Consider the following 24,736-nt stretch of genomic DNA (forward strand, 5'->3'; position numbering starts at 1 on the left):
AAACGTTAAGGTGCATTATCGCCACCTACTGTGTTAGAGTGTTTGACATCTTCAACACTACGCATTTTGAGCTACGCAGCAACTCCAGGCGGAACCATTATCATTCAGGTAAACGTTGCCAGTGGGATCGTTTTAAAAGACGGAACCTAAACAGCCACGTAGTTCAGGGAGGGGAACGTCTTAAAGGTTGGTAGCGAATTACTTTTAGTTGTCTATGCTTATCACCACACTAATAGGTCACCGTTAATTTGAGGCAACGAGCGCTTTGCAGTTGTGTGATTGCGTGTCAGTGTCACGCATCGGTTGTATACGGTTTACGGATGTCGCGCGACGGTGGCTAATCAGCTAACACTGATGCTAATAAGATCAGAGATTTATAAAATGTAAACTTTCACAGATATCTAACCTCTGAGGTAAAACACGTGTTCATGATTCTGGTTATTTTTTAGGATTGTCTTGTCTGTACATCAAGCTTAAATGTATCCATTATATCGAAATCAAAGACTTGGTATTTTAGAGTGAAGTATAATCAAACAGGTTTGTCATGCTTTTGACAGCTTGGTTAGTTTGTTTCTGTGCATTTGAGTATGTCGTGCAAGAAAAGTAAAAACGAAACGTTTAAGCCGGAATCCTGTCCTGTCAGTCACGAGGTTGTCATGACACATTTTGGATGTTTTTTAATTGATGCAACGTTAGATGAGAACTAAAAGTATTTAGAAATGTAATTTACAGCAGTAACACATGATTGACAGCTAGATTAGAATCTGTGCAAACGTATGTCTACCAAATACAAAAATAAGGCTCGTGCAACATCATTTAATGTTAACAATAAAGTGAATTGTGTCATCACTATTGTGCTCATGATCAAGACACTTAAGACTGCTCCAGGCCAATTTTCCCTGTAATACGTGTTTTGTCATAATTGTCAGTTGTTTTTTATAGAAGTGTCAACTTTGGCGACTAAATAGTTAATTAGTAATGAGTCATTGATGAGTTAGCTGAACAATAAAACTAGCACATTCCTCATGTATTGACTGATTAAAACGCTTGCTCTCGTTCCACAGAAAACCACTGAAAATTTCACCGTCGTTCAACTCAGCCTACAGTTTTAACCAAAGTTTGCCAGCCATGAAGTAAAGGTGGATCGCACTACCCGGACACACCAAATGTACATGGATGCTGGAGCAGCATTTGTATTTAAAGCGATATGGAAAATGGAAATGCAGAAGTGGCCTCAACCGAGACCAACCCTCACCAGCCAGACATGCAACCCAGCAAAGATCCAGACACCAATACTCTGAAATCCGGAGGACAGGATAGATCACTGTTCACAGAGAAAATCCCTAATGGTGAGGTTTACTTACAGTTTACTTAGATTTGAAATCTGTTTTCTCACTTTTGACCATTTGTTTGCTTAAAGAAACACTGACTGAAGATCTGTCAACAAACTTCCCTTGCTTCTGTTGCCTCTTTCTAGCTTGATTTGGCTGTTTGACTTGTTCTGCGAGATGAAAGATCTCAAAGGAACTTTCAAGCTGCGTTTGTTGTTAGTTGCATATATACGCTGTGAATGATTTGGACATGAGTACTAAACTTATCTTATCTTATATGTATTTATTTAAGCAATGAACTTTTCATACTTTTCTTGACTCATGTGACCCTGGACCACAAAACCTTAAGTCAAAATCACATTGATATATTTGAAGAGTTTCGTTGCAAAACGAGATTTTGTGGTTTTGCATTCCAATTAATATCAATTCAACTGCAGTGGGTTTGTTTTGATTTAAACCTTCATTACTTAAAAAATACAGCTAAGTAGCACCATAAAAAAATAACATGATAACATAATAATAAACATGTTTTAACAAAAATTTTAAAAACGGATTTATCTCGTTTTGCAATGAAACTCTTCATTCGTAGCAATAGCTAACAATACGGTATGGGTCAAAATAAAAAAAGATTAATTCAAGAAAAAAATCATTAGGATATTAAGTAAAGATTATGTTTCATGAAGATTTGTAATTATCAAAAAAATTTTTATCATTACTATAATATGTGTTGCTAAGGACTTCATGTGGATAAGTTAAAAGGGTATAGTTCACCCCCAAAAAAATTCTGTCGTCATTTACCCATTCTCATGTTGTTACAAACCTGTATAAATTTCTGATGAACATAAAGGAAGATATTTTAAGGAATGTTTCTAACCAAACCATTTGTGAGCCCCATTTACTTCCATAGTAGGAAAAAAAGAGTACTATGGAAGTGAATGGGGCTCCTGAATGGTTACAAAGATTCCTTAAAATATCTTCCTTACACAGGTTTGCAACAACATGAGAGTGATTAAATGATTAAACAATTTTCAAATAGTTGTATCCCAAGCCTCCTTGGCCTCCTTGTCCTAAAGAAATACATCAATGTAAAGCTTATATGTGACTCTGAAAGCTGAATAAATATTTAAAATAATCTACTCTTGCATTAGAATAAGGGTTCACCAATGACTTTCTTTAAATCAGGGTTCTTTATTTCTCATGCCTGTTGTATCTTATCATGGTCACCACACTATGTTAACTTTTTCCCTGCCAGCGTTTAAAAAAGAAGTTGCCAGCCAGTGCCAGCATAGCAGATTTTCACAATAGTTCCTCGGCTTTCAAACAAAAAAGTTTAATCCTACCTTGATTAGTTCTCTTCTTATCACCTCTCAAATATGGGTAGTTTTTTTTTTCCGAAACACCAATCTCTGTGAAGGACTTTTGATAGAGATCAGATTCAGAGGGATCTTCAAAACATATGCGGAAGAACGGTATTGCAGATTGCCAGAAATACTCGTTATTGGCCGGGAAGCGTTTTTTTAGCTTAATGTCACATGAACAAACCGGAAAGAAGGTCTCATTGCATTCGCTTGTCGATAAAGTGTTAGCACTAATGGCAAAATCTATGGACTTTAAGGTATTCAGCTAACCTAGCTAGTTGTTTTTATTTGTGGCATTTAATTCTATTTTAATATCCAAATGTGAGAAGGAAAATAATTAAACATATAATAAAAACGTGAATCTGCATATATATATGATGGACATCTTTGGACCTGTAGCTTTTTTGAAGGCATCTTCATTTCATGAAGCACACATAAAAACCTGTGCTGGAAGTAAGATGACCTGTTTTTCAGAATACAGAATGATTAGTTATACCATTACTAAGATAAACTAATTATGGATGACAAATAAGCAAGCAAATAGGTCAAAAGTGAGATCTGCTTTAGCTTATTGTGTCCAAGTCCGAGATCACAGTTGTTCTGGCCAATGAAATGTGAACTAAATAATACTATGGGGTGGTTTCACGGACAGGGATTAGCTTAAATCAGGACTAGGCCTTAGTTTAATTAACTAGTTTTAACAAACATACCTTACTAAAAACATTACCATTTTCAGGCAAAACAAAGGACACCAATGTATTTTAGGATATGTCAGTGCAAGATGTTTTCAGTTTGGACAGCTCTTACATTTATTCATTTTAGGACTAGTCTAAAGCCGAAAGTATACGCGGACCGTCCGCGTGCAGCCCAAAATTTGAGACCGCGCGGACAGTGCGCGTACAGTCCGCGTACGACAGCGCATGCGCGTGAAAATATTTAGACAGGACACTCCACTATAAACAATTATACAAAGGAAATAGACAGCATTTGCGCACACACTATCGTTTTTCTTCTTTAAATTTTACTTCTTCCAAGAACAGAAAGCTGTGGAGCATGTTTGTTTGATTCCTGTTCTTTGTTGTCTTCTTGTTTGTTCTAAACTGTGTTTGCAATGGTGGATCAGTTACTTTTCTTCACCTATCCTAATGTTTTAATGTACTGTAAATGTCTCCAAATCAGTGCTGCCCTGACAGCCTGTTAGACTAATAATTTGAATAAGAAATCATTTGTATTGCATATAGTGTCGAACGCGGCCATCCGCGTGTAGCCGCGGGGAGTATACTCGAAAAGCTGCGCGGACGCGTGCGCGCGCGAGCCGGACGCGGACGCGGAAAAAAGTATACCCGGCCCTTAATCCCTGTCCTGGAAACCGCCCCTGTGTGTAACTGGAAAACTTACTCCTGATGCTCTTCTCTCCATGGTAGGCCATGTCAAATCTGAGCTCTTGCCAAACGGAGAGGCCATGGTGGAGGGTCGGGAAGCTGACAGAGACAACACCCCACCTCTGGCAACTCCTTCCCCGGGCACCCGTCTTTCTGACTCCTCCCTGAACGCCGAGCTGGATCCAGGTGTGCCCCGTTCCCCTGTCAACCTAGAGAAGTCTGAGGGTGCTCTTGCTGAGGGCTCTGTTCACAAGGGTGATGCATTGCAATCGCTCAGACTAAGTATTCCTATGCAGGAGACTGAATTGTGTAAGCACACGATACTGGATAATCCCCCAAGTCACCCCATCCCTCTTTTTTCGTAATTGCCAGTGATTGGCTTTTGAGGCTGATATAAGCTAACCCTCCCTAATTGGTATACCTTATTTTTGCCTGCTCTATTTTGGCTTGCAAAGCGAAATCTCCCTGGCTTTAGTCTCATCTGTGGAGATTTTTAATACCTACGATGGCAATTCTGATCTCTGCTTTTGTGTTCTGGATGTGATGTTTAAAATTGCATTAACAATTTCTGGGGTTTTTCTGGGAAGATCAGCAAATTCTGTGATTTTAATGCTCGTAATGAAAAAAGATTTCTGTATGCAAATGATCAATATTTAAGTCAGCTACTAACTGTGGCAGAAACGTAATGACTTTTTTACTAATACGTCTCTGGAATGCTTATTATGGGATGTAGGGTCACATGGTGTTTGCTTTGTACCAGGACCAGCATGAAGCTATATCCCCAACCAAAGAAAAGATGGGAATTATAAAGATTGGTTCCTTAATATCTTAATAATTTAATTTAGTTTTACTCTGTCCTTACTTTCAATATCCTTACTTTCAATTATTTTCAAAGTGCACAAACAATGCTGGCATGTGCATCTGTAAACCTGAGATGAATTTCCACATTCTGTCTGCATCAGACTTTCGTAATTGTTATTGTTAAGCTGATGTTATATATTATTTTTGTTATTTATTTGGTAACACTTTACAATAAGATTGTATTTGGTTACATTAGTTAATGCATAAGCTAACATGAACTAACAACAGTGACCAATACTAAGACAGTTAATAAATGTTAATTTCAGCATTCACTAATACAGTTTTTAAATCAAAATTTTTAACTTTTAAGTTAAGTTAGTTAATGCACAATGAATAAACATAAACGATTATACTGGCATTGATAAACATTAGCAAATGCTGAATAACTATAGGTTATGTTATGCATTTGCTAATGTTAATAAATGAAGAGCTCGGATGCAAAACCAGCTAAACGCGTCTGACATGTTTTCTCGTAAATCATATCAGACTCTTAATGGATTCTGCCAACAAAACTGTATTTCTGAATGGCCTTAGGACAGGATTAAGACGATTTGCAGCTAAAGTATTTGATGAACTTCTAATACGTGCCAGAAGTGTCAAACTCAAGGCCTGCGGGCCCAGTCCGGGTCACCCCCTAATTTTATGTGACCTGCGACAGACCTTACAAATTATTTTATTGTTTTTATAAGTATTATTTCTTCTGCATTAAATTTGTTTAGCGGTTGTCAAAAAAAAATTGTCCCACCAAAGTGGTAATCAATTAATTTAAATATATCATTTATATACATTTATTTTTATAATCAATTTATTAATTTAATTTATTTATTTTATTATTAAAATAATCTGTACAATAGTTGCACATTTGAATACACTTTATCATTATTGGTCTTGGGCTTCTACTTTCAAAGCTGCTATTAATTGAATTATTACCAAAACCATATGTAATCATTTGCGGAGGTATATGCAGTTATATAAAACAACAGTCCCTTTGAGAGCAATCTTAAGGCTAATGTGGCCCGGGATGAAATTGTTTGACACCCCTGGGTTAATATCATTAGCTCGTTTTTGATGGACGTGGCGTTTAGTGGCTTTTGCAGCTGAGATCCTCAAATACAACTTTATTATAAAGTGTTACAATTGTGATTCCCACCCCTGGTAAAGACCTTGTCAAACAAGCATGTTTCAGGATTGATAAAATCTTATTTTCTAAGAGAAAAATCAATGGCTTTCCGGCACCTGATACATTACAGCTTGGTTGACAAGTATCTGACCCTTTCATTTAACTGTTTTTAGATGTTTATTTTGCATGTAGTTGACCATGTCGCTCTCGTAGCATCTAAGGACCCATCTATGGAAATGGAAAATGAAGAGAAGATCCGTCAGGAGGCGCGTCGGCGTCTGGAGGATCAGCTTAAACAATACAGAGTACAACGGCACAAAGACAGAGTGAGTCAGAAAATAACATGCTGACAACCAACTGTTGTGCATGCATCCAAAATCATGTGACTTTCTCTCTCCATTTACCTTAAAATTTAAATGAGGAATGATATTGTAGATCTCCAAAAATCATCGTAAAAACGAGTTGATTTTGTAATAACATGAATAATTGTTTTATTGTTAGATATAGTTGAACTTCATGGACTTAAAGGGGACAGAGAATGAAAAAACATTTTTACCTTGTCTTTGTTGAATAATGGTAGTCTACCCGCATTCATGAACATACAAAAAGTGCTAGACATGCTAAACATCTCAGTCTCATAGAAATTCCTCTTTTAGAAATGTCAGCCAGAAACGGCCTAATCTGAAAAACTGATGCTTATGACATCACAGGCATCTCACTGCCCCTCCACTTTAAAATAATTGGCTACATTTTTTGAGTGGCAGCAAAGTCAGCAAATCAGTAATGAGATTGCAGGTTAAGCCAGTAGGGGGAGCCAAATAGGTGCCAAACCACTTGTTTAAAATCCCCCACCCTAATAGAGCTATTTGAGAGAGGTTTTTAGGAAGCTTTCAAGTGTGAGAGAAAACGATTAACATACTTTGTGATCATTTGATACGGTAATTGTTAATAATCAAAATCTTTATTAATATTTAGGTGAATAATTCCTGTTAGGTAAAAACTGCAGTGTTTATGTTAGTTTTGGTGATTGATTGCTTTCTTTTCTCCCTCAGACTCATCGCTCCACACCTAAGAGCCGGCTATTCAGCACTCTGGACCCGGAGCTCATGCTCCATCCCGAGGCTCTACCACGGGCCAATACTGTCGCCATGACGACAGAATACTCCTTCATGCGCACCAGCGTTCCTCGTGGTCCCAAACTGGGAAGCCTGGGAATCCCTCAACCTAAGGAAAAGAAATCCAAATCATCCCGCTCCAGCAAGATTCACTCTCTTGCCGATTATAAATCTCCTGAATCTCAAAACGTAGAGACGTCCAGAGGTGCGGACACGTCGTTCGGTTCACTGCATTCCACCATCAGCTCCGTCTCGACGGTTTCCGAAATTAGCGTCAGCTCAGATTCGAACTTGCAACTGGAATCATCTCAGCAAATTCGAGACAACGTCTCTGAGGTGGATGGTAGCGAATCGGGTTTCAGGGTTGATGGTAACGAAAGCGATAGCTCGTCCTACAGTAGTGTGTCTACTACAGGGACTTACAATGTTTTAGCTGCAATAGCAAATAGGCCAAGAGCTCCATACAACGTAGAAGGGAGAGAGATCGCTGCAGAAGCAATGGGCCACTTCCCATCGCTACAGGAGGTCCTGCAGGCAGCCACTGAAGAGCGACACATGGAGACACTGGAACAGGAAAGAGCAGACAGTGTGGAGCCACGAAGCCGCAGAGACAGCTTCTCCAGCAGGTATGGACTTTTATACCTCTGCTTTGTCCATTACCAAAATATTTGTAGGAAATTTTCATTAATGACTCGGGTCTGTGTGTGTTGACAGCGTTTCGTATGGAAGCTCTGTGATGGGGACGCATGATGAGATGTTACAAGTGTTGAAAGAGAAAATGAGGTTAGAGGGACAGCTAGAGTCTCTTTCATCCGAGGCCAATCAGGTGAGTTAATAAAAAGGCTTCAGGTGAATTAATAAGGAGTCCGTGGTCTATCATTCATTTATAAAAGCACTTATTATCTCCAGGCTTTGAAAGAAAAGACAGAGCTCCAGGCCCAGCTGGCCACAGTGACCGCACAGCTACATGCCCAGGCTGAGGAGACTCAAGCCAGCCACGAGAAGCAGAGCGTTCTGACCTCTGAGGTCACCACGTTGCGCTCCAACTGCTCGACACTGGAGAAGGCCATGGTGGAGCTTCAGGCCAGTCTGGAGGGGAAGAACGCTAGCTTGGCCTCGCTGGGAAATGACCTACAGGTGGCTGAGGAGCAGTACCAGAGACTGATGCGTAAAGTGGAGGAGATGCAGCAGAGTCTGAATACGAAGGACAACGCAGGTGAGAATGAACTAGTAGTGTTTCCCAAATCAGTCCTCGTGTACCCCTACCAGAATAATTTAGATGTCATCTTATATCAAACGCCTGATTTAACTCATCTGCATGTAAAGGTACATTCTGTCACTGCGTATCGTTCATCTTTCAAAAAAGGCATTTCTAAATCTGTCATAAACAAATGAGTACCGTCCACTACAGTAACTGACGAGAGATGGATGACTTGAACTTCACTGCTTCATTCTCACTAGTAGTCAATCAAAATTTACATAAGGTTCAACATTTCTCAACTTTGTCACGCGACTGCACACGCCCCATCCAGTCGACGGTCACTGTCGCTCGTGTCGCCGGAAGTTGCCAAGCTTCCATTGAAATCAATGAGATTACGTCACTCTGCTACTGCTAGTCGCTGCTAGACTGAATGCAGCTTTAAGGTTTGTTAAGGTATATTCTTTTTAAAAGAGGCGTTTCTAAATATGGTTGTCATAAACAAATGAGTACCTTCTGCTCCAGTAACTGACGAGAGACGGATGACGTGAACTCCAAAGCTTCGTTCTCATTGGTAGTCGCTCCTGAAAGTCACTCATAATTTGCATAAAGTTCAACATTTCTTAACTTTGTCGCGCGATTGGACACGCCCCATCCAGTTGCCAGCTGTCAATGTCGCTCGTGTCGCTGGAAGTTACCAAGCTTTTATTGAAATCAATGCGATTGCATCGCTCTCCTACTGCTAGTCGCTGCTAGTCTGAATGCAGCTTAAGGGGCGATTCACATTTTGCGTCTTTTTTGCACTCAAGTTTGTTGTTTCTAATGTAGGCATGCTCAATGGAAGTGGCACGCACGCTGTGCAGCGCGCTTGTTTTTTTCAGGCGAGTCCGCACCGCAGCAAGTTAAAAACATTTAAACTTTTTAGAATGGCGCAAGCACACCACAGGTCATGTGACAAGAACCAACCGACGATTGCGTTTTCTGTGCGGATTTAGACACGATTTAGGTAGATATTAGGTGCGTTTGATTTCATGTGGCACGACCTGAACCAAGAAGCAGATGACATAAAATGGGGGATTATCACGCTTCCGGGTTTCGTGGGCAGGACTTGTCAACTTCCGGGACAGTTAGGTTAGGCAATGGTGGAATGTAAGTTAACGAAGTACAAATACTTTGTTACTGTATATAAGTAAATCTTCCACGTATTTGTGCTTTACTTAAGTAGAATCTATAGTGCATACTTTTGACTTTTACTTCGTTACATTTTGCAACCATTTATCTTTACTTTTACTTTACTACATTTCTACAACACCATCGTTCCTTTACGTACCTTTCTCAACAACTTTTCTGTGTAATCTGGACCAGTAGAACTGGCATTACGATCCACAGGATTTGGACGTGCACAAAGATAGTTGAAAGCAGAAGTACTATGCATCAGCATGATAATCCCCTATTACAGTGAGAGCGATTTGAGAAATCATACAGAGGGGTCTGCTTTCTAAGGGCTTGCGTTTCATCAGCATGTCCAATTTTGTCATGTTCTTGTGAGCTATTAATTTAATAGGATTCTCCAAGTAAAGAATGATTCCCATTAGTGTTCGTTACAACACGGCTCGTTGGAATGCTTGATTCTGATTGGCCTATCGCGACATTTGCAGGTTTGTTATTCCCAGATAAGAACCGCTCAAATAACACACGGTAACTCGTATGCTGCAAATCATTTTGACAGATACAGTTTAATATTACACAAACTAAATATAAATATATCTTTTAACTCTTTCCCTGCCATTGATCAGTTAACTCGTCAATTAAGAAAAAATGCTTCCTTGCCAATGACGAGTATTTCCGGCTTTCCGCAATACCACTATTATCCACCGCAACTTATAAAACCTGGAAATATTGCCCTAGGCTGTATGTCCGTGTAAGTTTTGAGGATCATTCTGAATCTTCACAAAAATTTAATTATCTCAGCTTTTTGCTCAAAATTTGGTGTTTTTAAAGAAACCTACCCATATTTGAGAGGTGATAAAAAGAGAACTAATGAAGGTAGGATGAAACTTTTTTTGTTTGTTTTAAAAGCAGAGGGTCTGTTCATTCATTTGATATTTTGTATGTTTATTTAAAGAAGAAAAGTTTCTGGAAGGCATTAAACTTCAAATCATCAAAAATGCTGGCGCTGGCTGGCAACTTTAAAAACCAACGCTGGCGGGGAAAGAGTAATAATATATGTGACATTATATTTGATTAAACCAGATAGCGTGTTTTGTCTTATTTTAAAAAACCAAATGTAAAAGGTTTTCCTCGCGGAAGCTCTGCATTCATTAAAAATGACCCAATAAAATATTTCAAATCAATTTTGAATGTTCATTACCTAACTTATGAGGTAAATAGCCGTGTAATAAGCAGGATCATGTATAGGCAGCTGGTTGTTATCCTGAAATACCTAAGCCCCTTCAGTGTGATACAAGACCCTCCGCTGTGTCCTGATCACACTGTCGGGGATTATTTCTGAAATTACAACCTGCTTGCCTATACATTATCTCTTACATAACATAATCTGTTATATGAACATGATTCTCCCCGATCAACAGATCTTTGCTTCATCTCGTAATTTCTTCATTTAGTTTCTCAGTTGCGGGGGCAAATGGGAGGCCTGCAGACGCAGCTTCAGCGGGTCCAGAACGAGAGGAACGCTCTGCAGAGCAGACTAAAGACCTCGCAGGCGGAGGTGGACTCTTTACAGCAGCTCCGCCTCTGGTACCAGCAACAGCTCTCTATGGCTCAGGAGGCACGTGTGCGATTGCAGGGAGAAATGGCCAACATGCAGGTATGTGTGTGTGACAAAATCTTCCAGGACTTAGCTAAAGTCAGCCCTGGAAAACCAAAGTTAGTATTTCTGGAAGACAGGTAAATAAATGGGATTGGCATTGCTTGGAATAGGTAACAAACGAATTGGTCAGGCACCAGACAATTTTTTGGAAACATGTAGTGTTTTGTTTATGATGATGATGCAAAATGGCCATCTGTGCTGTGTGTTATTTATGCGTTTACTCTCAGGCAGGTCAAATGACTCAGATCGGCGTGTTGGAAAATCTTAAGATGGAGAACGTTACACTGGCTCACCAGCTCACGGAGACAAAACATCGCTCTATCAAAGAAAAAGAACGAATTGCAGTACAGCTACAGAGCATAGAGGTCTGGCACGCGAAAACTCCTATATTTTCCCATATAGTGTCATTTTCCACAATCATACATGCCTTTCTTTCTCGTTTAGGTGGATATGTTAACACAGGAATCGGCCATACATCAGATTCAGGAAGCAAAGTCGATGGTGGAGGAAGATCTTCAACACAAACTTGAGGAGTTTGAGGAGGAACGAGAGCATCTGCTCAAACTGGCCAACACGGCCACAACACTGGAGCGAGAGTTAGAGCAGGTACCTGCAGAATCACTAGTTTACAGCACTAACAATAAACGTAATATAAAGGTGTAATGTGGGACATCAAGCAGTGAGACTGTGAATGACAATCAATGGCTCAGTCTACAGCTTACCCCTCCTTTTCAAAACGCATAGAGAAGCTACTGTAGCCGCCACAGGACAAACAAGTCATTGTCTAAAGCTAGGTACACACCACAAGATATTCGGGCTGAATTTGGCACGATTTTCCCCCTTACGACAATCCTAGGTAGAGTACCGATCATCTAAATTGTTGCACCGATTATCCTAACAGATTTCCTGTGGTGCCCGGTGTGTTAAGTGCGTCTGAATCTGCTCGGAAGCACGTTGAAGCCGCTCCAATCGTAAATATTCAAAAAGTTGAATATTTACTATCAGAAGTCCAAAGACAAACGCACACACACACTGTAGATTGTCACGTGAAACGAAACGATACCCAATCAAAAAGTCAGCAGATGAAAAATAAAACCATAACAACTACATGGCGCAGCATGCACAGTCCAAAGAGAGATGGAGATCAGATATGTAAAAAAGCAGTCCATTTTATTAATGAAATTTCTTTTTTCCCATTCTTTGTCATGTTTGTTTACTGTGAATTTATGCTTGGGCGTGAGAAACATCGCAAGATCTGTGTTCTCATCTGAGGCTTTCATTGTTTGTGAAGTTAATCTGATGGTGCGCGGTGTGCTGTCATGACCACATAGCAACAGTCTACACATTATAGGAACAAATGTGTTAAATTGTCTATTTTTTTCATCATCATATTTGTGGTCTCTCACATTTTAAAAATCTTATAAGATTTAAAACATCTTTTGGTGTGTACCTGGCTTAAGACAACATAGTGACAAAACACACTCTATTGAGCAGTTTTTCCATTTAGGGCTACTGTAGAAACATGATGGCACAAAATGGCGTTGTGTATGTAGATAAAAACTGCAAATTTTTAAGTAAAAAACAGTACAGTTCATTTTGTAAGGTCTTTATACACCACTGATTATATATGTTTATTAAATTTGCATTTTTGTCAAGAGATCTAAAAGTCCCACGTTGCACCTTTAAATTTGTGAGCTTGTGAGACCTGCTAAGAGGCGAATGATGCCACTAAAATCATTGTGACTATATTTCCCATTTGTATGATGTGTGCTGTGGCTTTAGACTAACTTGATCACTCCCTCCTGTTTCTCCAGGTAAAACTCACTCTCTCCCAAAAAGACGCCCAGCTGGAGTCTTTCCAGCGTGAGCACCTTGAGCTGATGAAGCAGCTCACCGCTACTCAGGAGAACCTCCAAACCAAAGAGCAGGCCCTCAATCAGCTGGAGGCACGTTACCTGGAGCTCCAGGCCCATCTGGAGGAGCTGCAGACAGACGCCACGGCTAAAGAGGAAACACTGCAGTTTCTCCAAAATGAGAAAATCGTCCTAGAGGTGGCTCTGCAGGCTGCCCGTGCTGACAAGAGCGTGCTGGATGAAGGAGCGGAGAAGCTTGGAGAAGACGTTTTGGTGGCCTCGGATACACTCGATCGACTCAGACAAGAAGTGCAGGTTAAAGCAACGCAGGTAAGTGGTTTACAGATTCATTTGAGCATTTTGGAGTCATTGCTGTTTAATATAGGTTTCCATTTTGCGTCCCCAAGATTGATTCTCTTCAACAAGAGAACGGCACCCTAAAAAAACAAGCACAGAAACTGAAAGAGCAGTTCATGCAGCAAAAGGTAAGTGTCCCAAAAATCTCAGCACCTGCCTTTAAAGGGACACTCCACTTTTTAAAAAGATATGCTAATTTTCCAGCTCCCCTAGAGTTAAACATTTGATTTTTACCATTTTGGAGTCCATTCAGCTGATCTCTGGGTCTGGCGGTACCACTTTTAGCATAGCTTAGCACAATTCATTGAATCTGATTAGACCATTAGCATCGCGCTAAAAATAACCAAAGCATTTTGATATTTTTTTTCCTATTTAAAACTTGACTGTTCTGTAGATACATTGTTTACTAAGACTGATGGAAAATTAAAAGTTGCAATTTTTCTAGACCGATATGGCTAGGAAATACTGAAATGATTTTAAAGAAAAATATTGAAACTCTTTGGTTACTTTTTAGCCTGATGCTAATGGTCTAATCAGATTCAATGGATTATTCTAAGCTATGCTAAAAGTGGTACCGCCAGACCCGGTAAAAATAAAATGTTTAACTCTAGGGGAGCTGAACATTTTTCCAATAAAAAGTGGAGTGTCCCTTTAAAGTGTACACAATCATATATAGTTTTCTACCTCTACCTTCTTTTATTCTTCTCAAATCTATCCTTTACCCCTAAAGGTGATGGTTGAAGCATACAGGAGAGATGCAAGCTCCAAAGAGCAGTTGATCTCTGAGCTAAAGTCATCTAAGAAGCGTCTGGTAGCCGAAGTGAAGGATCTAAAACAGGAACTTTTAAAAATGGATGGAGAGAAGAAGAGTGCGGAGCAGGAACAGGCTCGCTTGCAGAAGGAAGTGGAGCGAGTCCAGCAGCAAATGAACGGCCTGGAAGTTCATCTACAGTCTGTACAAACAGAAAGAGACCAACTTGACTTGCAGCTGCAGGTACAAGATCATTCAAGTTGCTTTCAAGAATACTGCTTCTGAGTTGGAGATATTTGAAGATGCCAATGTTGTCTGTTTAGTCTTTTCAGTTTGACCAGAACCAGCTGGCTGCGGTGACGGAGGAGAATGAAAATCTGAGAAAGAGGATAGAACAAATGCAAGATGAAGCCAGGAAGTGAGTCACTATCACGCCCTCATTTTTGCCATAAGGGTTTCCATAGCAATTATCATCAGTATAAACTCTTTGTAATTCTCCTCTTTTCTCGTGCAGGGCCATCTCTGAGCAGAAGGTGAGGATGAAGCGTTTGGGCACGGATTTGACCAGCGCACAAAAGGACATGAAGGCCAAGCATAAGGCCTATGAGAATGCAGTCGGCATTTTGAGCCGTAGGCTGCAGGAAGCACTCACGGCTAAAGAGACGGCAGAGGCTGAACTCGAGAAACTCAAAGCTCAGGTTTCAGAAGGAGGAAATAGTCTGGAACTTCAGGTAAATTGGTTTTAAATGCAACACAATTGTATATTAGAGGCTGCAAGTTTTAATACACCATGATTGTTGCACTTAACCACAATCCTCACCACTGCAAAAACATTCTTACAAACCTGTATAATTGTTGAGTTTTGCTGTAAACTAAGGTAGATATTTGCAATCAAGCAGGAAACACCATTGACTTCTATTGTAGGAAAGAAAAATACTATGTAAGTCAGTGGTGCTTAAAAAATGTCCCTTTTTTGGTAAACTATCCTATTAGGGCAATGATGCCATGAGTAAGCTTGCACAATATGGTCATGTATGATATGTGTATCTGTGTAAATGCATCAGGCCAAGGTGGAGACCCTGCAGGGAGAGCTGAAGGCTGTGAGCCAGAGTAAATCCATGCTGGAGAAAGAGCTTCAAGAGGTCATCAACCTCACCAGCAATGAGCTGGAGGAATATCAGGAAAAGGTGATGGAATTGGAAGATGAGGTTAGTGAAAACTCCTTCTCTAAGTGTTTCTACAACTGCATGTGTCTTATGGTTCCTGCTAAGATTTTAACATTTTGTTTTAAAGACCTATGTCTTTAAAAGTGAGTGCACTAGACTCCTATTCTTGAGGGCACATGAAAGCAGGGGGCAACACGTTGACATACTTATTATGTCCTCATGCCCTTATGTCATTTTGCAATTCAAAGCATGTGTAGGTATGTATATATGAAGAATAAAATAAATACATTTTGAGTAATTTGGGTAAAAATGTGTTTTCTATACCAAGAAAGTGACAAGATGAAAGGCACTGTTTTCTGTTTCAAACTTTCACATAGCATCTTAAGGTTATAATAACATTAAAAATTCAAATCCATAATTTTGATTTTCAAAGATTTATTATAAAAACTGATACTTTTTTTCTGCAAAATGCAATACATTTATTGAATCAATATATAGATTTGCTTTCATCTTTGCCATGTTATATTAATTTAGTTGACTAGTGGTATACACTGATAAAAAACAATTAATGGCATTAATCAAAACACTTACTTTGTCATATTAAGAACACTGTCATTACTGCTGTCATCCTTGTGACGTCGTCACTGAACTTTTTTGACAGGGATCAGCTGTAAAATGTTTTGGTCCTGTTCGATTTGCTCTTTGACTTCGCATAAAACCATGGGAAGTTTTTCATAAGATCCGCTAGCGTCAATGTGTTAGCATGACACAAGCTTTGATGCTGTCGTGTGAGAACAAGCAACAGCCAGCATTTTTCCTTTGCCATAGGGCCTCTCACGTAAATTATTAGATTTTGATGGCTTACGTTTCTTTCCCGCCACAAAAAACCACCACAAGTTTATCAATGCCATCAAAAGTATTATTTTGTTTGTTTGTTGATCACGAAGTACAAAGTATATGAGGAAAACTAGAATTCTGTGTGTATTCAAAGCGACACCCTTATTGTTTACAAAGTGTAACATTAAAGGTGACATAGAATGATTAAATGGGGTATTTATCCTTGTTCTGTGATGTGACATGTAGACTATTTTAATTTTTTTGTTTGGGTCTCTGTAATGCCTTATAAGCTTCCTAAAAACCTCTCTCAGATAGCTCTATTAGGGTGGGGGATTTTAAACAAGTTGTTTTGCACCTATTTGGCTCCCCCTACTGGCTTACCTTGCAATCTCATTACTGATTGGCAGACTTTGCTGCCACTCAAAAAATGTAGCCAATTATTTTAAAGTGGAGGGGCAGTGAGATGCCTGTGATGTCATAAGCATCAGTTTTTCAGATTGTGCCGTTTTCTAGCTGACATTTCTGAAAGAGGAATTTCTATGAGACTGAGATGTTTAGCATGTCTAGCACTTTTTGTATGTTCGTGAATGTTGGTAGACTACCATTATTCAACAAAGACAAGGAAAAAATGTTTTTTCATTCTGTGTCCCCTTTAAGAATTTACCTTTTAATACTGACCAGATACAATACTGATTTTGGTGGTAACTAATTAATTAAAAAAAGGCCTTTAAATTAAATGTAAAAAAAAAAAAATAGGGATGCAGCAATACCGATACCAGCATCTGTATCGGGCCCGATGCCAAGCTCATGTACTTGTACTCGTTAAAATACCCCGATACCAAGGACTGATACCTCACGTGACATACTTTGACACTTTTTGACACATTTGATTGTCTTGTTGTCTGTGATATCTTTAGCACTTTGAAACCTTTGTGACAGGCAGGTAAAAATTACATGCATCACGTCCTTGGTTTTGCCCTTTGATGATAGCCACATAAGAATGATTTGTTTATTTTTAACAACTTCAACTCATATTATAAAAAAAGTTGCTGATATGTTCATTAGTCTCATTTGGATATGTGGCGGGACAAAAATCACAACAACCATCCGGCACATTGTTCAATGACAAACAAAGCAGAAGTATCAAAGCAAGCGTCTACAGTTGGCATCCGCCTGGCATTTCAGACGGTTTAAATGCATTGGTGTATACGCCCCCTTAGATAATTTTTTTTTTAATGGGCAACCTATGTGTAGGTTTATATATGTTAAATGTGTAGCACCACAGTCCTGTGAGAAATTACTTTTTTTTTTATCTTTTCTATGTCTTTACATGTAGCAGAATGACTCAACCTCACTTTAACCTTTCTTGCCTACAGCTTCAAGAGTCCCGGAATTTTAAAAAGAGAATTCGTCGCCTGGAGGATGCTAATAAGAAGCTGGCGCTTGAGCTAGAGCATGAGAAGGGGAAACTTTCTGGACTTGGGAAATCCCATAGTGCATTGCGGGAACATGCCAATATTTTAGAGGCTGCACTTGCCAAGAGAGAAGCAGATCTGGTCCAGCTTAACCTGCAGGTTGGAAACCGCATCATGCCAAAGTTTGCATGTGACTCGCAACACCTAATCTGTGACCCTGGACCACAAAACCAGTAATAAGGGTACATTTTTTGGTAACATAAATAAATAAGCGGAATAAATAAGCTTTCCATTGATGTATGGTTTGTTAGGATAGGACTATATTTGGTCGAGAGATACAATTTTTTTTATACAATCTGGAATCTAAGGGTGCAAAAAATTTAAATATTAAGAAAATCACATTTAAACTTGTCCAAATGAAGTCCTTAGCAAGATATACTACTAAATTTTTAATATATTTATAATAGAAAATTTACAAAATATCTTCATGGAAAATGATCTTTACTTGATATCCTTATGATTTTTGGCATAAAAACAATAATTTTGACCCATAAAATGTATTTGTTGGCTATTGCTACAAATATACCCATGCGATTTATGACTAATTTTATTTATGGTTTTGTGGTCCAGTTTCACATCATTGATTAGCAGATATATGCCTATTTGCTTTATATTGGTTGCTTGATGTTGACATCACGGTGGTCTTTCTGAATCACTCTAGGTTCAGGCAGTATTAAAGCGTAAAGAAGACGAGGACCAGCAGATGAGACAGCTGGTGCAGACGCTGCAGGGTGCCCTAGAAAAGGAGAAAATAAAAGTCAAGGATCTCACAGAGCAGGTTAATACGTCGTGAAACAGTCACAAGTCTCCTGAACTCCATAGCACAGCTGCATGACTTTCCAGTTCCCCTTCAGAACTCCTGAAGGCTTTGGTTTATTTTGTTACGGTCATGTGTGTGACCTCTGTGTTTGTGTGCTTGTCCAGGTGGCAGAGGCTAAGCTGGAGGCAGCCCATAACCGCAGACACTACAGGGCAGCTATGCTGGAATTGAGCGAGATTAAGAAAGAGCTACAGACCAAAGAGGAACTTGTGGAAGCACTGCAGAAAGAGGCTAAGACGCTGGCGTAAGTTACAAAACACTAAAAGTAACACAGAACATTATCCCACTAATCTCTGGACAACTTATGATTCCCTGCACGTTCATGCGCCGATTGCCAACAGTTTTACTTAACACCTGTGACTCATGACCCATTTCAACGAAATCCAGTGTTAAACAAACACACATGCACAACTCTGCTGCTTCCCCAGATAAACAAACTATATCGATTGTTTCCATAATGTCGGGTTCATTGGGAAGCTGAACAAGCTTAAATTTCCATCACAAACAGAGACACACTTCTTTGGTGACGTTGATGTCGTGTCAGCACTTGGTTGGTGTGTCCGTGTGATATTACGGGTGAAGAACCCATATAAGGACTTCCACTGTACTTCCGTCACTGAATTCTCTTTTTCTCATGTTTGAAAAAAAACACTAGATACTTTGGACACTTTGCATAAGTTTAGCGTGAGGAATCCAACTTTTAAGGGAATGTGCTATAACTGGGTCCCCAGTGCTTCTATCAACCTAGAAAATGTGTAAAAGATCAACCCAGTAACTTTTGGTAAACTATTCTCTGCAAGCATGTGAAAAAATATGTCATTGAAATTTGGCTCCCCTTGTGATGTCAGAAAGGGATAATCTGCACTATCCAACCACAGCACTACCATTTAGTGCAGTGATCAGCTCATTTGCATTTAAAAGGACCCAAAATGGCACATTTTTGCTTAAACTTCTCATATGTACTCTGGGGACATCGAAGAATTATTTGAAATCTTAATTTTTTTTTTAAACGGCTCTTAAGTTATGCTTTGGGCTTTCACTTTTTTGAGCTGTAATTTATAATGTTTTGGTTCAACATAAAAATCAGGTTGGGTCCTGTACACTTGAAAAATGTTTCCTCTCCCTGGACAGATCTCAAGATGAGAAGCATTCGGAGGAGGTTGCACGTTTCCACGAGGAGTTAGCCGATGCTCGCGGACAACTCCAGATCCTTCAAAAGCAACTCGACGATGAGCTCAGTAAACAGCCGCTCACCAGTCAAGAGGTACTGCATGCAGGGTTCCCACGGGTCCTTGAAATCCTTGAAAGTTTGTGAATCTGGGAAAAAAAATGCAAGGCAGTTTTTGAAAATATACATACATAGATACAGGTCATTGAAAGTGCTTGAATCTATCTATCTAGACTTTTTATGCACACATGCTAAACTGTTTGCTTTAAATGCTTATATCTTCTGTATGTGAATGTTGATTCATACCAAAATGCTTTTTTGCAAAGTTGTGTTTGACAAATGAAAATGTCTCGGGTTACGTATGTAACTGTTGTTCTGTGAGAAGAGAACGAGGCGCTGCGTCTCCCTTGCCATACTTCCTGCGTCCCTGTAACGCCGTCTTTGGCAATATTTCAGATAGCGATATACTTCCTGACTCCTGCGTCACCCTGTCTTTGTCGTTAAGCCTCACCATTGGTTAAATTTGATATACACATTCAGACGCACTTACCCCTGGAGGCGTCCCCAAAGTGTCACCGCAGTGACGCAGCGCGAGTTCCCTCAAAAGGGAACTGTAACAATGTATCTTTAAAGGTAACACAATGTAACCTTGCTCTCACTTGAAATGTGTCCCACTCCCCACATTTAGTCCTTGAATTTTAGGGTATTGGACCTGGAAAGTCCTTGAAATTTGAGGTTAACTAAGGGATGGGAACCCTGTGCATGTTTAGGATATTAGCATTGATGAATTAAACATTCAAAACTTTTAATTTACTCCTGGACTCAATTTATCTTCTATGCTGTGTGCCTGCAGGTGGAAGATCTCAAGTGGGAAGTGGAGCAGAGACAGCGAGACATCGAGACCCAGAAACAGCAAATGGAGATGGTGGAACAGTGCCAGCAGAGAGAGATGGACGCCCTTCAAGAAACACTTCAGGTCAGATGCTCCACCAAATGGTCTCGCTTTTCTCAGTTCATTGTCAGGAAATGTAACACTGATTTGTTTGTTAATAGCTTTTCATATGAGTCTTAATTTTTTGTGCCATGTGTAGAGAATAAAGGTGGAGCTGGAGATTGTACAGGAAGAACTGAATGGCTCACGGAAGGATAAGTTCATGCTGCAGGCTAAAGTTGTGGAGTTGAGGAATAGCATGAAGACTGTTCTTCAGCAAAACAACCAGCTCAAACTGGACCTCAAAAACAGCAGGCTTAGGAAGGTAATGTTGATGCACTGTGAATGTGTAAACGTACCTTTATAACTGTTTAACTATCCACATGTCATTTGAGCCGATGGTTTAGTGGACAGTGCTCCGACATATGGTGCATATGCATTTTCGGCAACCCAAGATCCTTTGCCGATCCCATACCCCTCTCTCCTCCACCCTGTACTTTACTGTTGTCTCCTTAAAGGTGACATATCATGAAAATCTGACTTTTTTCATGTTTATGTGCTATAATTGGGTCGCCAATGCTTCTATCAACCTAGAAAATGTGAAAAAGAATAACCCAGTAACTTAGTTTTTGTAAACCACTCTCTGCAAGCATGTGAAAAGTAGGTCATTGATATTTGGCTCCCCCTGTGATGTCAGAAGGGGATAATACCACTCCTAAACTGCACTATCCAACCACAGCACTGCCATTTAGTGCAGAGATCTGCTCATTTGCATTTAAAACCCAAAATTGGCAATTTTAACATGCTATAATACATTATCTGTGCGGTATTTTGAGCTAGAACTTCACATTATGTACTCTTTATGTAAAAATCTTGTGAAATGTCCCCTTTAAATACTGTCTATCAAATAGGGTTCAGGCAGAAATGGCAAAAAAAAACACTATCCACGTGTCAAAAATGTAATGTTTGTCTGTGTTAACTTGAGGACAATCAATAACTTTATGAAATGTCCAATGCGTGTTCTGTTTATGTTCTTGCCTCCAGCGACTGGAACTAAAGGGGGAGTCGACCCCAGTGACGCCAGTAAAAATCCCAGACTGTCCTGTTCCGGCTTCGCTATTAGATGAGCTACTAAAGCCCTCGACATCCATCAATAAAGAACCCCTCAATAACCTCCACAACTGTCTGAAACAGCTAAAGTAAGAGTTTCACACGTCTCACAATAACTTTCAATGCTAAATATAAAAAAATCATTAAATTGTTTTTAGAAAATATGCTCATTTTCCAGCTCCCCTAGAGTTAAACATTTGTTTTTTACCATTTTGTAATCCATTCAGTTGTCTCCGGGTCTGGTGGTACCACTTTTAGCATTGTGTGTCCCTTAAAACACATTTTATAAATATGAATTACCACAACCAGAGAGCAGTTGGTGCTTGTCGTCTTTCTTATTCCCCTGATCATCTTTTCTCACAGGCTTGAGATGGACAGCCTTCAGAAGCAGATGGAGGAGCACACGGTCACAGTGACGTCATTGACCAACGCAGAGGAAGAGCTTCAAAAATTAGGACTCCAAGACAATAGTAGCAACAAGTCATCTAATAAAGAGGAAAACAATGACGCCAAGCGAGAGATGCAGCCCTCATAATCCCAAAAAATCTTTTAGAGACACTAGCCGGGAGAGTTTAGTTTTATGTTCATGGGCACTTTCTAAAAAATGAGTTTAACTTATCAACTGCCAATATTTGGCTTTCCCAACTGTTTGGGTGGAAAATAGTTGTTTTTTTGCACCACGGTTTTATTCTTTCGGGGTAATTTTGGTGTTTGTATGTTTTGTCACTATTTATTGTCAGATTAATTGAGCTGCTCTTTGTTTATCTCTCAGTTTCACAGTCCCGCCGTTTTGATTTTAAATCGTTTCCTTTCTCATCTCGCGTGAGGTGCGGAAACGGATCCGTGAGGGCTACTGCTAGGCTGCTAAGTTCCGCAGGAGTGAAATAAGTCTGCAAATCAGATGACATCCAGGGCACCAGACTTCCAGTGTTATAGTAACTAGCGACCTGATTGGTCGGCACGTATCTGTCTGGTGGAGATTCTCACTTCCTGCGTTAAGAATTTAGCAGCTGAAATGTTCTTCCATTCCTCTGTGCCTGTGAATGCGCTTATCTCCCATTCAGTCACTGTACAGATTCCTGTTTGAGCTGATCATGTTCTGCAATATGATGCATTTTTATCAGCAAAATAATAAGAGGTCCTTTATCAATTAAACATTGCAAGCACATATCAGCTTTCCCTTATTCAGAATGATATTAGTGGCAAAACAGATCCTGGATCAGCACTCGGATCCAGATTTGAGGAATTTTAATAGCAATGCTATTCAACTGTAGTCCTGTGGGGGCGCTGTCCAACCCTTATCAATCGTATTGCAAACCTAAAGACTTTAAATCATGTTTTTAATGGGTTTGGAAGCACACTTGCCCTGTAGTAGTACTGAAAAAAGTATATAGCGATGCTGACAACGTCCTGTCTTTAAGCACTAAACTGTTTCGCTTCACCCACAGGCATCTGTGGGATGTTTGTCTCATTTTGAGCATTATGGGACCTTCATGGTTGTGATTCCAATACTATAATTCACACCATGGCCTCTTTTTAGTCCCGTTATGCCCACAGCTTCAAACTCAGGACATGAAGCCCCAAGAACGTGTAGATAGTGTGGAAGTGTAAGATTGGGAGAAAGCAGTGGCCCTTTTGTACAGGGTAATAACTCGCATCACATCACAGTACATCAGGTGGTCATCTAATATCAACAGACGTCTGAGAGAGTCTCTGGTTCGCAAATGTGAGATCCTAGATGTACACAGTCAGAAAAAATTGTCAAGATATGTACCCCACGTATCTCTGGGGCAGTACTCTTTCAAAAAGTAAAGCTTTGGACCGAAAAGGTTCATATTTGGTACCTCAAATGTGCATATTGGTACCATATGTATACATATCTCTACCTAATTGTTACCTTTTAAAAAGGGTACTGGGCCAGTGAAAGCTGGGGTATATATTTTGACCCTTTTTTTAACAGTGTACTGGTCTTGATGCTGTAATAAAACAACAGCTGTTAGTGTGACGAAACTAGTTTTTTAGGGCTGCGCCTTAAAATTGAAACTGAATCTTTTTGCTTAAACAAATTGATAAATATTTCTGTTAAAAGATTTTGAGTGAATGTGCTCTTGAAAGTGCTGTCGAGTGTGTGTTACGTATATATTTATAATATATATGGCAGGTATTGACTTACATTGCACAACTGCTATAAGAAAGCAAACTGACGTTCAGGTATAGACCGGTGTAAAATTGTTACTGTTTGATGCCCTTTTTTTGCCCGTGTTGATACTATGTTCACTAATTTAAAAACGTTTTCACTTCCAGAATTCTTATATATATGGATGGTTTGCCATTACAGCCTTAAATATTGGAGATGTATGCGCGTGTATATTTAGAAAAATGTATTATAATTGGGTAATATTTTTGTCTTTCCCCTGACATCTGTTTATGACATAATCTGTCTGTTGTTTGTCCATGTGGAGCGGAACTTAACCGTCATTGGCTTGAACTGTTTACGTTTTGAGATATGTAATAATGTTTAAACTGCTTTAAATGACTAAGGCATAATGGGAAATCAAGCTTTGTATGCTAACATGTACATTTATCATAATTCGTACATATTCAACAAAACGGAAAGAAACTGTTTTTAATGAATTGAAAATATACTGTGTGTAATAACTGTACTGTCCGTTAAAAGCACGAGTTTCTCTTCACGTTTCAAAGCAAACCATTCAACTCTTAATTATTTGCTTGCTCAAGATTTTTATGGAATTTGCCATATTGATAATTCAGTGTAAAATATAAATCATTCTGTAAGTCGATCACTTGTCTCTTTATTTCTGTGCAATGTTCTGGGGATGAATATGATTTCTAAAAATTGTCAAAGAAAGTTATTTAAATCTGTTCTACACTTAAAAACAAAATACACTATAAAAAACTTGAACTTAACAGACCTTACAAAGAACCCACACCTACAGATTTGTTGGTTTAACTTGGTAACCTGGTTGCCTTAAAATCTGGAATTAATTAAATGTAAAAATATTAGTTGACAATTTTTACAACTTCGTTAACCTATATTTTTGAATAAACTCAG

The 24,736-nt window shown here is 39.3% G+C and overlaps 1 protein-coding gene across 4 annotated transcripts; it reads left to right on the top strand.

The window, feature by feature from the left end:
- Positions 1–74: 74 nt before the first annotated feature.
- On the top strand, positions 75–24,464 carry golga3 (golgin A3). Of its 4 annotated transcripts, none has more exons than XM_065250792.2 (24): positions 75–186; positions 1,065–1,349; positions 4,114–4,380; positions 6,266–6,378; positions 7,105–7,793; positions 7,882–7,993; positions 8,077–8,383; positions 10,990–11,192; positions 11,423–11,560; positions 11,640–11,801; positions 13,010–13,378; positions 13,456–13,533; positions 14,136–14,399; positions 14,480–14,574; positions 14,671–14,887; positions 15,221–15,364; positions 17,536–17,733; positions 18,296–18,412; positions 18,559–18,698; positions 19,586–19,718; positions 20,476–20,598; positions 20,714–20,878; positions 21,598–21,752; positions 22,027–24,464. In XM_065250792.2, the coding sequence occupies exons 2-24, from the start codon at positions 1,208–1,210 to the stop codon at positions 22,196–22,198; spliced, it is 4,503 nt and encodes a 1,500-aa protein (XP_065106864.1). In that variant the 5' UTR covers positions 75–186; positions 1,065–1,207; the 3' UTR covers positions 22,199–24,464. The 4 variants fall into 4 exon arrangements, with proteins under 4 accessions (XP_065106864.1, XP_065106867.1, XP_073670833.1 ...); XM_065250795.2 differs by having other exon boundaries at positions 4,114–4,257; XM_065250794.2 differs by lacking the exon at positions 75–186 and adding an exon at positions 251–413.
- Positions 24,465–24,736: the final 272 nt, after the last annotated feature.

The sequence above is a fragment of the Paramisgurnus dabryanus genome, chromosome 5 (assembly GCF_030506205.2).
Source record: "Paramisgurnus dabryanus chromosome 5, PD_genome_1.1, whole genome shotgun sequence".
Lineage (NCBI taxonomy): Eukaryota > Metazoa > Chordata > Actinopteri > Cypriniformes > Cobitidae > Paramisgurnus > Paramisgurnus dabryanus.

What these genes read in the sequence shown, in the direction of transcription:
- golga3 (XM_065250792.2), top strand. Translation starts at nt 1,208, where the DNA reads ATGGAAAATGGAAATGCAGAAGTGGCCTCAACCGAGACCAACCCTCAC. An exon ending in TTTCATCCGAGGCCAATCAG is followed by an intron (nt 7,994 to 8,076) that starts GTGAGTTAATAA and finishes TATTATCTCCAG; the next exon opens with GCTTTGAAAGAAAAGACAGA. An exon ending in ATGCAAGATGAAGCCAGGAA is followed by an intron (nt 14,575 to 14,670) that starts GTGAGTCACTAT and finishes TTTCTCGTGCAG; the next exon opens with GGCCATCTCTGAGCAGAAGG.